This window comes from Ambystoma mexicanum, chromosome 1q (genome assembly GCF_040938575.1).
Source record: "Ambystoma mexicanum isolate Mex_15411 chromosome 1q, UKY_AmexF1_1, whole genome shotgun sequence".
NCBI lineage: Eukaryota > Metazoa > Chordata > Amphibia > Caudata > Ambystomatidae > Ambystoma > Ambystoma mexicanum.
Genome location: NC_090922.1, coordinates 177,575,884 through 177,589,838, shown reverse-complemented (window position 1 = coordinate 177,589,838; position 13,955 = coordinate 177,575,884). Strand labels below are relative to the sequence as shown.

Below are 13,955 nucleotides of genomic sequence, written 5' to 3'. Positions count from 1 at the left end.
GAAAACACGAGTTGGGCTAGTGTGCCCTGGCGCTGTGGGCATTGGCTATCAGAAAATATGATGAGCTGGGTAGGAAAGGCTGGCACTGTGGGCATTGGCTATGAGAACACATGAGCTGGGTAGGAACGCTGGAACTGTGGGCACAGGCTATCAGCTGGGCGGGAAACCCTGGCACTGTGGGCATTGGCTATCAGAACTAAATCCTGAGGAGGAGGCAAAGCCATTATTGCCAAAACTAACCTAACAATAAAAGTAGAAACACCCCTGCACACTAAATCATGCGAGTCATTAACTGCCACACGCCTAACATCTAATTCTCAAACCATTAACATGCACCTCATCTAAAGGCCACCAGGCCCCATTGGATCCTTCGAAGAGGACATTTCTACGATCCTTTCAGACAAACTAAAACATTTGTCACAAGCCCTCCTATTAGGAGATATGAACTTGGGCTTCAATGACCACAAAGATTTGCAGGCGACTAACATAGCCAATGTCCTTTCAGAGCTTGGTTTTACCCAAAGAGTATTACAGCCTACCCACGAGAAAGGTCGAACACTCGACTGGGTAGCTGACCACAAATGTAACATAACCATTACTTCTATCAGCTCGAAAGTGTGGACAGATCATGCTCTGATAGCATTCTCTATAGATGCCAAAACTATCCAACCTCAAGATAATACAGTAGCACCACCCATGCCAACAAAGCACAAAAACAATATAACCACTGACAGGCTATAACCACTGATCCTCCCCACCCTAAACGCGTTACCTGAACCACTAGATCCAACATCTCTAGTTAATGAATTCAACTCAGCCATGGCCAATGCCCTGGCTACTATTGCCCCTCTGAAACTGAGAAACAGCAAGTCTAGAGCCCATCTAAATGCCTGATTCACCCCACACCTAAAATCACTAATGAAAGAAAAACGTAGGTTTGAATCCTTCTGGAAACTGATACCTTCAGAGGTAAACAAAGCAGCCCTTATTAACGCTTCCACTAAATACAAAACCGAAATACGGAAAGCTAAAAAAGAAAGTTTTGACAACAGAATAATGCAAGTAAAATCTGGTACTAAGGAGCTATTCACAATACTAAAGGAACTAGAGAACCCTATCCCGGTCCCTGATAACTGTGTCAAAAATAAAACTTCGCGCTCCAACATTCAGAAAGCCCTAAACGATAAAATTGCTACCCTGTAACTCAAAATTGACAATAAAAAACAAAACATACCTCCTGCCACTATCCATAGGGACGAACCACTCATTACCTCCAAACCTGAGCAAAGATTCAACTTTACTAAAGTCTCCATTTTAGAGGTTGAGAAAATAATACTCTCGCTTGAACCGTCAAACTGTCGAGGTGACAACTGCCCAGCACAATTAATAAAAGATGCTGCTAGAGATTTATCACCACTTATTACCAAACTTATTAATGCCTCATTCTCTTCAGGCATGATACCAAGTAGTCTCAAGCAATCCTGGTTTCTCCCTCTCCTTAAGAAGCAAACACTGGACCCGGCCATACCCACAAATTACAGGCCGATCACCACGGTGCCATTTCTGCAAAAAATATTAGATAGAGTGGCTTACCTACAGATCCAAAAATTGCACCAACTCCTAGGTACCCGGCAATCAGATTTCAGACCACAGCACGGTACCGAAACAGAACTTATTGATCTCAAAACCCAGGTCGACGAGCTTAGAGACCAGGGAAAAACTGCCTTGCTTCTCCTTTTGCGTCTTTCAGCAGCCTTTGACCTGGTGGATCACAAAGTGCTTTGTACCCACTTAGAATCAGCAGCACACTTCTCCTCACATGCTATAACTGGGATCAAGTCATTTTTAAGTGAAAGAACTAGGAGGGTCTTCTCTACTTCGGCAGCCGCAGACCCCGTTCCCATTACATGTGGTTTACCCCAGGGATCATGCGTCTCACCTACCATGTATAACATTTTTACTAAGCCCCTGTTTGATGAGCTGGACCTTCTAGGTGTCACCTACACTAACTATGCAGATGACACCCAGATTCTCATCCCACTTTCAGGGATTATGAACAGGATTTGGCCTTGGTGAATAGGATATACCTCATCATCCAGGCATGGATGGCACGACACGGTATATGCCTGAATGATGATAAAACGGAGCTCATCATACTGGGGACTGCAGTGAACATTAAGAAACTGAACCAAGACTTTATCATAGATGACCACACAATTAAAGTAGCCAAGGAGGTAAACGCATTAGGCTTTTACCTCGACTCCTGCCTTACCCTGACAAAGCAAGTGAACACTATGGCAACTGCCACTTCCTACAGTTGCAAGCTTATCAGATCAGCTAAACCATATCTCTCCACAATCAGTTGCATCACACTGGCATGAGCACTTGTGCTATCCAAACTGGATTACTGCAACACTCTTTACTTGGGATCTAACAAACATATTATTCAGAAAATCCAAATATTGCAAAACAATGTCCTTAGCGCAGCCCTAGGAATCCCCAAAAGAGAACACATATGAATGGTTAGAAGACAATCCAACTGGCTCTCCACTGCTGACAAAATCAAGCTGAAAACAGCCTCCTTAACATTCAAATGCTTCAATAACCTAGCACCAAGCTACCTGACAGATAGCTTCAAAAGAAGAGCCACAGCTAGACCCACCAGAGAAGCCTACACACACTGCCTATCTGTCCCCCCCCCCCTTCAAAATGACCACAACCGGAGGGAACAGTTTCCCGGTCAAAGCGGCCCAATTGTGGAACTCCCTACCAACTACTCTAAGGACTGACCAGTCTTACCCACACTTTAGATTAAACATTATCAAGTGGCTCCAAGAAAATGACTGATAAGGTCTAGACATATCTGTCACTTGATTTGCAACCTAACTGAACTCCGCTTTTCTACTGTACACTGTTCATTTGTAAATATATATCTACTTCTTGCTGTATTCACTTTAATATGTTTTAACTTGTACCATGTAACTATGTGACTTTGTAACCCTTGGAATAGTAACTTAAAAGCTTAAAGTATTCTTGTTCTCGTGCCCTGATACCTTCGGGTCTGGCGCACGTTACAAATAAATAAACAAACAAACAAACAAACAAACACGGTGAGCTGGGTGGGAAACGCTGGCACTGTGGGCATTAGCTATAGGAAAACTTGATGAGCTGGCATAGGCAACCCTGCAGTGTGTATGTGGCGGGCATCAGACATTGGCCCTCATTACGACCCTGGCGGAAAGTGACTGACCGGACCGCCACAGCGTAAATAGCGTTTCCGCCATTGCACGATGGAGCAAAGTGCGGCCCATTCCGACCCATCGGGCACGAGCACCACGGCATGGCGGAAGTGCAAAGTCCGTGATGGCGGAAATGACCCCAAAACGGCCCACACCGCCGCCGTACGGCGCCCTAGGTGCAATACCGCCACCCATCTTAGCGGACACCGCAGTGAGCGCCAACCGGAAAGTACGGTGACCGTAAATATACGGAAACGGAAGTAAAAACATGGGCCCGGAACGGGAAACATCCCGCCGTACACCTATAAAACCACAAAATCCACACAACCACTAAAAACACTACCCTGAAACACACCCCAACCCGTCATCCACCCTAGCGAAACCAAGAAAAATGGGAAAAGTAGCGAAGAAAGCGTGCGACCGCAAGCGGCAGGTCCACTTCTCCCGTGAGGAACTCACCGTGCTAACAGAGACCCTCCAGGAGAATGCTGTCGTCGTCTTCTCGACGCAAATGACCAGGACGGCACTTGCGAACAAGAAGGCCATATGGGCTCTGGTGGCACAGCGGGTAAGTGCGGTGGGGACCGCACCCCGCAACCCACAGCAATGCAGAAAGCGATGGGACGACCTGCGGATACGCGTCCGTAGCATACTTTCTGCCAACCGCAACATTGCCACAGCCACCGGGGGAGGATCGGAATCACCCATCAAGTTGACCCCCTGGGAAGAAATCTGTGCCTCCACCATTGGAATGGAGAGCATAGAGGGAGTCGGAGGGATGGAGAAAGGAGTGCAGACATCCGAAGAATCAGGTAGGTGGCCCAAATGAAACAAAGCTAAATCCACAATGTCCAATCATGTGAAGTACCATGTGTCCACATAGTGCAACAGAAACACATGTCCAGGAGAACGTCCACACACATTGGCCTGATAGCGCACTTTAAAACTCACAATAAATACATAAATAATTAAAAACCCCTAAAACACCCACTACACGTGCAGCAGGCACACCCTAACTGCAGGCTGCCAAACAACTGCACCCTCACTCCACACACAAATGAAAGCACCTCCAAGGCCCCGACCCAAATCACCCTCAGGTACCACCCCAATGCATGTGATACAATGCCATTTCAATTCCCACAGACCCATTAATAACCCTCGCCCTCCTTTACTCCACCACAGGGTCCGATCCAAACGACGAGCATCAGGACACCCCTACCAGCACACCTGCAAAGAGGGCCAAGACCAACGGCCAAAGACCCTCCACCTCAGCTGCACGCATCAAGACACGGCAGCAGCACAAATCAGGTGGCAGCACAGAGGAGGGAACATCAACAGGCACCCCAGCAGCCAGCATGCCCACAACAGCAGCACCACAGGTCCCCCCAATGGATGCCACAGAAGGCACTGCCTCTGGTGGCAGCAGCACCATAGGTGACACCCCATTGATGGCAGCATGCTCCGACACAGAAGACGGGGATGTCGAAGTCAGATCCATCCATGACCTGTCCCAATCCCCCTGTCTGTCCCATCCCGTACAACATGAGGATACCACGCAGGGGCACCCACAAGACGACGACTGGCCATCCCCCACAAGCCCTGTGGCAAGGCAACATGAGGTCACCAGCCCCTCTGTGACACCACCGCAAATGAACATGGCCCAGCAGAGGCAACAGTCCCTCGACCAGTTAATCGTGCAACAGCAGCAACTGGCCACGCTCCTCAAGGACCATGCCGATGAATGTGGGGGCACTAAGGCAGACATAGAAACATCAACTGAGACACTTAGGGCAGAAATGGAGAGAAGTACAGAGACACTAAGGGCACAAATGGAGAGTAGCACCGAGTGCCTGAGAGTCCAAATGGAGAGTAGCACCGAGAGCCTGAGAGTCCAAATGGAGAGAAGCACCGAGAGCCTGAGGGGGGAACTGCATGCGACGTCCAAAGACGTATGTGCCGAACTTGCCGCAGTGCGCCGTGTGCTCACTGAGCTCTCACAAACCCTTAGGGACATGCATGGACGTGAGCAGGCAGAGACATCATCCGTTGCAAGTTCCGTCCAGGGCAGCCCCCAACGTAGATCTGGGAGGAACCTGCGCTCCACAGGCAGGGGTGCCCCTGATACCCGCAGAGGGGGCTTGCAATAGCGACTGCCCACTGACAATGAGCATCTTTGGACACTGGTGTTCGGGGGGGAGGTAGGAGGGTGGAGGGGGTGTGTTGGGCTCACTTGGGTGGCGGGTCGATAGGGTGTTCAACATGATATCACATATGCCATAAACAATGCACGATCAACCAATGAGATGTGTGGACATTGATCTTTGTGTACTAGGCCATCATAGGCGTACAGTCCATATTGTGCATGTACCAGACACACACAGTGCCACGAGTACCGTGTCCATGTATCAGCCACCAGGCGTGAGTGCTAGAAGCATGCATCAATGAGATGCTGACGAATGTCACGGCCCTCCGGTGCCTCGCAGACTCCTTGAGGTGCTGCCACATCCCCACCCTCATCATGACCATCTTCAGGTGCTTGCAGTTCTGCGTCAGGGGGCATGGGCACATTTCTACGTACGCACATGTTGTGGAGCATGACACATGCCATGACCATCTTTGCAACCTTCTCATGGCGGTACAGGAGTGCCCCGCCAGACCTGCTGAGGCAGCGGAAACGAGTCTTCAGTAGGCCGAATGCCTGTTCAATGACTACACGGGTACGTGAGTGGGCATGGTTGTAGTCCTCCTCATGCTGGTCCCGTGGGTTCCGGACTGGTGTGAGGAGCCATCTCTTCAGTGGATATCCAGCATCACCTGTATGTGGACGATAAACGTATGATGTGGAATGCCATTGCTACGTACGCACACCCCCCCCCCTTCCTGCCAGGTCATTGCCGAATCACATACCCCACATCATCATGCATGAAATGAGACTCACCGAGTAGCCAGGATCTGTTCCCTGCGTGTCGCTCCATGTAGCGTGGTATTGTAGAGTTCCTCAAGACCATAGAATCATGGGTTGATCCAGGGAATCGGGCACAACAATGTGTAATGATCCTGTTGGAGTCCCACACCATTTGTACATTCAGGGAATGAAATTGTTTTCGGTTGCGGTACTGGGCCTCCATGGCATGTGGGACGACCAATTCCACATGGGTGCAGTCGATGGCACCAAGGCAACCCGGTATGCCGGCAAGTGCATGGAATCCCACTTTTGTGTTGGTAATTTCCTGCTCCGAGCGTGGTAGAGAGATGTAGTCGTCTGCGTGCTGCAGGAGGGCATCGAGCACTTGCAATAGTGTCCGTGAGAACAGTGGCTGAGAAATGCCATGCAACTGTCCGACTGTGTGCTGGTAGGTGCCTGTGGCCAGGAAGTGGAGTACAGACACCACCTTCAGTAGGGGTGGGATGGCGGTTGGGCTATCTATCATGCTGACAAGGTCAGCCTGTGTCATGTCCACAATGGCGGCTATGGTGTCCCGGTCCAAACGGTAGAGGGTGTGGATCTGCTCATCAGTGAGGTTGAACGGATGTGCTCGGAGGCGTGGGATTGCGGGCTGCCTGCGTGGTGGTAGTGGCTGTGCTGGCGGCCCTTGCTGGCCCTGCCTTGGCCTCCTCCTCCTCCTGCGTCTCCTCCGTGCGGCCGGTTGTAGTTGGTGTTCGTCTTCTTCTTGGAGTTGGAGTACTTGCAGTGCTATCAGGTCCCCCAGGGCCAACATCGCGAGTCCTGCCGGTAGCATTTCGGAGTGGGTGTGGTTGTGGGAGGAGACTGGGTGTGCAATTTATGTGTTTTCAGGCTGTATGGCCTCCACCTGTGGTGATTCATTCCACCTGTGCAAGCTGCTCTCCCCTTTGGCCGAGCACGTCCCGCACACAACGCTGCAATTCGAGGAATGGCATCTTGCTATTGCAATCATGTATTTGTACCCGATGGCCGTGTAACATTGGTTGATATGTTCATTCGGCTATGGTCCCATTGTTTCACATACAATCTTTGCAGTCGCGAACAGACTTGTGAAGGGTCAGTGGAACGTAGTACTCGAGTAACGGTGGGCCCTCATGCATCACTGTACCGAGTTGCACCGACGGGCGGGGCGTCCCATTTGTGGGTGAAGGCAGTTGCCATTTTCACACACAGCCGCACTAGATGGATTAATTTGTGATTTCAAACGGCCACAGATGCCTTTTCGACGTGATGTTGCAAATGAGGAATTCGAAGGGCGGCGCTTTCGGTTATCAGCTAGCGGCGAGGAGATGCCAACAGGTCTGACTGCAAATATGACGTTCTATTGTTCAATGTCCTTGAGACAGGGGCCATGGCGAGGATGCAATGATTGATATGAATAGTTTGGGATGCGCAATAGCGACGTGGGCGATGAGGCCGGACGTTCCCAAATACATGTTACTTCACAACACTGGAATTACGGGCTGGGGCACTGTGGATTTTGCAGGCTGCATAACGCACAGACTCAATGGATATTTCTAATGTTATGTGAGTAAATATTCAGGCGTTTTTATACCGGGATGAGGGAATGATGAATGGATGCATGGGCAGATGATTTGATACAGAGTTTGCCATGTACAGGGCTTCTTGGAATCTGTCCGCCTCCCCTGCGCTATGTGATGCAGGGCTGCCATAGTGGGACCATCGTCTATCTGGCCTTGTTGAGCCCTCCCTGTCTCGACGCGCCTTCAGACACTTGTGTCCATGCACGTTAACATTCCCATCAGATGGATTCTGTTTTCACAGACGCATGCACAGGTACACTCGTTTGTGATGGTGTTTACACCTCGATATAGATAGTTATGAGTCGCAAGTGGTTTTGGGGTGGTGATGATCCTTTGGAGTGGGCTAGCATGCATATGGCTGTGGATTTAGTGTGATCATTGAAGTGAGTTGTTCGAATGTAGTTCTGATGGCCATTCTGTTCTTTTTCTTTTCTTTTGGTTGACAGGTATCTCCTCCCCTTTTGCCACTGCCATCTGTATGCCACTCCTGCAGATGGCTTTTACTCCCGACACCTGCTGCTTCGTGTTAATCAGTGGAGCAGCATTACGATCTTATGGGACGATCGCCAATGGGCCACATGCCCTTACGCAGTACTAGTGGCTCGGAGCAACATTTCGGCCTTTCAGCTGGACTAGTGCCTCCCCATTGGGACGGCCCTGCGGTTCTGTGCGCTTCCATGTTGCCTTTTCGTACGTGAATGTGGCTCTGTGTACCATGATGGAACAGGGCGTCACACAAGTAGTAGCTGGTCATTTCTTGCGGATGCAGCCCACAATGGTGAAATGTGTTTTGGAGTTCATGGCCTAATGGCTGTATGGGCTTGGTGATTTTGTTGTGCATTAAATTTCTATTCTGATATGGGCCGTGTAGCGTTCTTCTTTGCAAGTGATGTGGCATATTCCTATTTGGGGAGCGATGTATTGTGAGGAGATCTGCATTGGGTTCCAGCTTCGGAGTTTAGTTGCGTGGTACTGTGCTGGGCGCGTTTGCCTACGAAGCCCAGTGAGGTCAGGGATGGGGGCTGCCAATATGACTGTTTGAATGATGTCATGCTCAGGGGCGGGGGATTGGGTTTTGTGTAACAGATGCCGGTCAGCCAGGTGGACTGGTGGAATGATGTGATTTTCGGAATATTGCTGGTCACAGGTGCCTGTGTTTGCGTGCGTTTCTTGGTGGGGGACTGTGGTCATGTCCATTGGAATGGCTTCTGTATTCGTGCCATCTGTGCCCTGCAGCTCCCATTGGCCCCTCTTGTGATTCTTTTGTTCGTTGGCATGCATGGGTGACTTGTACATTTCACTGGTTGCATTGTGACTTCATTGCACCTACGGGGAGTTGTACTTTGTGGGCAGGGAGCGGTGTACAGGCACTCAGTGGGGCCGTTTACGGTTGATTCGCGATGCCGTACTTCTCACCATGGCGGAATGGTACTTTCCGCCGTGCTTGATGGCGTTAGGTACATGTCCGCTAGGGTCGGAATTCGCGTACCCTTGCGCCATGGTGGTATTTACGGTTTGGCATGGCGCGCGCGCGCGTACTTGGTGCAGTTAGCGTTGGCGTTCACTACGGTGTCGCTAATGGCATCGTACTTTGCGGTGACGGGTCATAGTCGCACCGAGCGCTATTCGATGGCGGTATTGCATTTCCGCCATCGTTTTTCGATTTCCGCCAGGGTCGTAATGAGGCCCATTTACATTGTTTTCCCCATCAGGTTAATTAAAAGGACTGGCGTGGGGAGTTGGGGGGGGGGGTGTTACATTTTGCATCAAAGTGCCCCACATCTTTGCCCATGCCTAGTTGGCATTTCCTATTAGTTCCTCTCATTGTCGACCTCAGACCAATGCCCCTGCCTCATCCTAAATTCTCCCCTTGAATGGCTCCGGCCACACACTTTGCCCTGTTCATTGTGAAGTCTACGCTGTAGACCTGCAACAACTTGCAGAAGTTTTGGACTTAATGGACAAGTAGAAAAGGGGTGAAACCCCCGTGGAAAGCCCATGAGCAAAGTTCGATGTACATGTAAGTTCTTGAAGTTTTCAATTGAAGTGTGCGCCCACCTGTGCACATACCACAGATCTTGGCCACTGCCCCTTGGTTCCCTCCAAGCACCATTGAAAATTGCAAATAACACTTGCAAATGTACGGCTTAGAGGCTGGAAGAGTCTGTCATTAACTGGCACATGAGAAATTATTAATATTATTATTACCTGGGCCCCAAATATGTGGTATGGGATGTTCCAGCTCGGGGGTAAGATGTGAAGCCGGAACACAGTGAGCTTAAGTGGCATCTAGGTATTGACTGAAGGGTAAGGTCTTGATTGCCTTCCTGAACCACAAGAGCGTTGGAATGGTCCGGATCGCTGGTCTGAGAATCTACATGACGAATCATTGAAATGTGAGTACAGAACCCGCTGTCTCATCTTTCTGATTGCTTTGTCGCCCCCACTCGCTCAGTAGTTCGGCCTGCCTTTCCCCGCTTCACTTAAGTGACTTTAAAGCCGCTCTCAGGGGGCTAGATCTATCCCATTGGGCTTAGAAAGGCTCCTGAACGTCCACACTCACCTGTAATCCTCAAAGATGTTGACTTGCTCCGCCACCACCATGGGGCTCAGTTTAACATCCTTCCAGAAGGACATTTCACCAAGGTGCTGGGTCACCGACTCCACCTGCCGCCGGGTGTTGCGGACAATGACCACAAACTCGGTCCGTTTGGAGAAGATCTCTTCTAGTTGGCCGAGGTCGCTCCTCAGAGCAGAGTTCAGCATCTCCAATGTATCTGCGATCTGTGTTGGGGGGAAGGAGAGATGAAAAGAGGTTAGGCGAAGTGGGTGATCGTCCCGGACCTGTGGGCAGCATCACACAATGGAAGCCAAGAGAAACAAGAAGATTGCTCTACAGGGAGGGCGAGAGGGAGCGAGAGTGCTAGGGCCTGGGGACAGCCAACCAAATGACTAGGAAATGTGTTGACGGTTATAATGGACACCAGAACGTGTGGAACTCAAAAGAGACACACAAACATATTGTGCGCCAATCACTGGAAGTCCCTGTCGTATAATGTACTGCATAGAGTTAGCTTGTTACTTTGTGACAGGAACCACAACACCAGGCCCTGTGTTTCCAAAGAGGAGCTCTGGTTTACAGGAGAGCCAGGATGTATTGCTAAGTGCGGCACATAAAGGAACACGTTGGGGGTACACACAGGGGGTGCAACCTTCCATTGTTTTCACTAGAAAGAAGCCACGTTAATGGAATTAATGGCAGAGTTGAAAGTGGGTGGGTACTAAAGGATATGAAGTTCCCCTACGTTTTAAGGAAATCCACCATCGTTTCGTTACTGAATGTGACCCAGACTACCATTCCAATGCGCCAGGGCAGGGCAGTGTGATTTTATTTTTTACTTCTCCCTTACTGGGGATGCAAACCTGGGCACTGCTGGTAAACTCCAGTGTCACAACGCGCTGCGCTATCTTGCAGGTGCGCGACAGCTTTTGTTCATTAGTATAGATGGCTTTGGACATAACACCCATCGCCAAGCCACCACAAAGGTCCACTCAGCGACCTGTGTTTGTGTAATGAAATGAAGTACAGATTGCTGTAGATGCACTGTCTGTACAGGTAATGGGCGGTGGTGTGTGGCTATAGTCCTGGACATGCCCCCTAGGAGCTGTGAACGATGGCTGATTGAGTTCTATGTCATTTCATCGACGCCTGTTTTTACGACTGGTGGTTTTATGAAAAGTGTTTGCCAAAAAAACTCAAACATTATTTTTATTATTTATGGCGGGATCCCGTCCTAAACCTATTTTCGCATATTCCCTTAAATGCCATTTCCCACCCCCCAAAACAATATCGAAACGTTTTTTCTGCAAAAACTCTTAATAAAAACACGCGTTGTAAAAACAGGTGTTGATGAAAGAACGTACCAGTGATTGGAAGGGGGAGGCTGCTTAAAGCTGCATGCTGTGGGGGAGTAACTAATGGTGGGAATTTAAAAGGATTTTCTTTCAACGCAACGTAAATGAATGGCATAACAGCCTTGGGTGAGGCTTTTACGCAGATTTTCGTGTATTTGTATGGCGGAAAGGAGGGGAAGAACACAACCTAACTTTCGGCCACTCCCTTCCTCCCCACTTTACAAATACTGCAGAATTTCTGCCGGCGTGGATTTTCATGCCGGCATAAATGCTTTGGATTCCTATGGAGTCCACTGGCTTTTTGCACCAGCAAAAAAACAGCTAGACTCCATAGGAATCCATTGCAAAGGCCGCCTGCCATGCGTACAGGACAGGGAGCGTTTACTCACTAAACACGGCCGAGTGCAAAAGGGCAGCGTACAAGCATGTATGCCTCCATTTTACCCTCCCCTTTTGCACTCTGTTGCGCAAATGAGGAGAATTCGTAGCGGGGACCAGTGCATGTGAACGTTTAAACGTAATGGGTCTCAACGCTGAATTAAGAGGAATTAAAAAAAGAGCCTCATTGTATTCTAGTCATTCTTGATAGCGCTGTTGTTAAACATTAGGTGTAGGGTGGCATGGATGAAAGGAAGGATCCAGTCATGGGGTTTGAATTGGGGTGAGCGAGTATGAGGTCGGTGGGGAGCAAAGGGCGAGGGAGTGGGGCGGGAGGAACATACTTTGACTTCTTTTTTTTTTATACTTCGACCACTGATTAATGTATTAATGCACTAACATTAATTATACCCAGTTCTGCTAATATATCTGTTGTGCATTGCTACCACTATTAAGTGCTGAATAAGGAACAAGCTATGTACATATGTATATATATAACCAGTTATGAATACATGTATTAACTTACCGGCTTTGGCACTACTGTAGTACCAAAAAACAATTATTGCAACTGTATTAATGAAGTACCAGAAACCGTAACCAATATCTTGAGCTACAGCGCCCAGATGCCTATGACGTGCGCTTTATAAATGTACAAATAAATAAATAAATGCATGATAGATCCAGTATTGGGATTGGAACCCAGGTTGTTAAAATCCCAAGTCAGAAACGTTTCTGCTAAACCGCATGAGAGCGTGGCTGAAACTAATGTGAAGCGTATTAGCAGGATTTTGCTGTGAAGGGAATATTTCAACACACATTATTGGGTTTAAAAGGAGGGAGTCTTTAAATGAATACCGTTTACAGTTTGCTGGAAAGGTTATTGAATTAATTATGCAGATTTCACTTTAGGATATGCTCACTTCCGGTGGCATGACTTTCAATATTGTACATTAATGTGTCCCCCCCACTTCTTTTTTATTAGGACTTGTGCCCCGCTGCCCAGCTCAGCCCTCCCTGCATATGCGATTGTTAGGGAAACAACTGGCAAATACATGCCTACTGGCTGCCCGCGCCTGCGCGGGTGAAGAGTTGGAAGCAAATGGACGGTAATGGGCCTTCACCCTTCATCCAGATGACCCCTTCGAGCGCAACCCAGTTTCTGAGATTAGCAACTGCAGTAACAAGCATGGAGATGTATGCACCCCCAGGCACAAGCGCTACACAGGGTAGGCGCTGTGAAACCCTTAGAAGGCGTGCTGCATCTTTTAGTGCATTCATCTGCGACTAAAGGTTGTACCCAGAAAAGCACTATGCACCCCCCTTGTGTTCTTCTTCCCAACGTCTGTATCTGCAGTGCAGGGCATGGGGAGTAAGAAACACCTAGGTGCCAATAACCTTCATGAAACACAATCGGGTGCACATTGTATGTTCTGTCCAACCTGCACACGCATCTGGGGATCCCTGAGTTGGAAAAGGCCTTTGGCAAGCGGGCAGGAGTGGACTGGGAACAACAAGAGGCCCTGGAAATAATGTTTAAAGTGGCCCCATATTACACATCTTCAGCGAGCCCAACCCTTCTACTATGAGCACATTTGGAAATACAATAGGATATATCACTAAAGAGGTCCAGGGTGCAGAGTCCTTCCGGGAAATCTCCAGCGTTCCCTATAGGCCCCACCCCTGCAAGAGGGTCTATAACGTTATACTGTTGATAAGCACAGGTCGGCGAGGTAACGGGTGGGGGAGACGACGGCGGCTCTCAGTGGAACTGCAGAGAGGTTTCAGGAGGAGGGCGGGACAGAGGGACAGGAAAGGTCTTGCTCACCAGCTAGTATCACATGTGGGAGGCGAAATGGAGAAAGGACCCATGTAATTCTTCTGGAACTGAAGCTAAGATTGCAGGAGGAAGGTGCC

At 49.2% G+C, this 13,955-nt stretch overlaps 1 protein-coding gene across 1 annotated transcript in view; it reads right to left on the bottom strand.

Moving 5' to 3' along the window:
- The window catches only part of TTYH1 (tweety family member 1), a 461,219-nt gene that overhangs the window by 93,845 nt on the left and 353,419 nt on the right, over nt 1–13,955 (bottom strand). Inside the window, 1 exon segment of the mRNA XM_069636812.1 lies at nt 10,312–10,532. Within this exon segment, the coding sequence (XP_069492913.1) occupies nt 10,312–10,532 (221 nt within the window).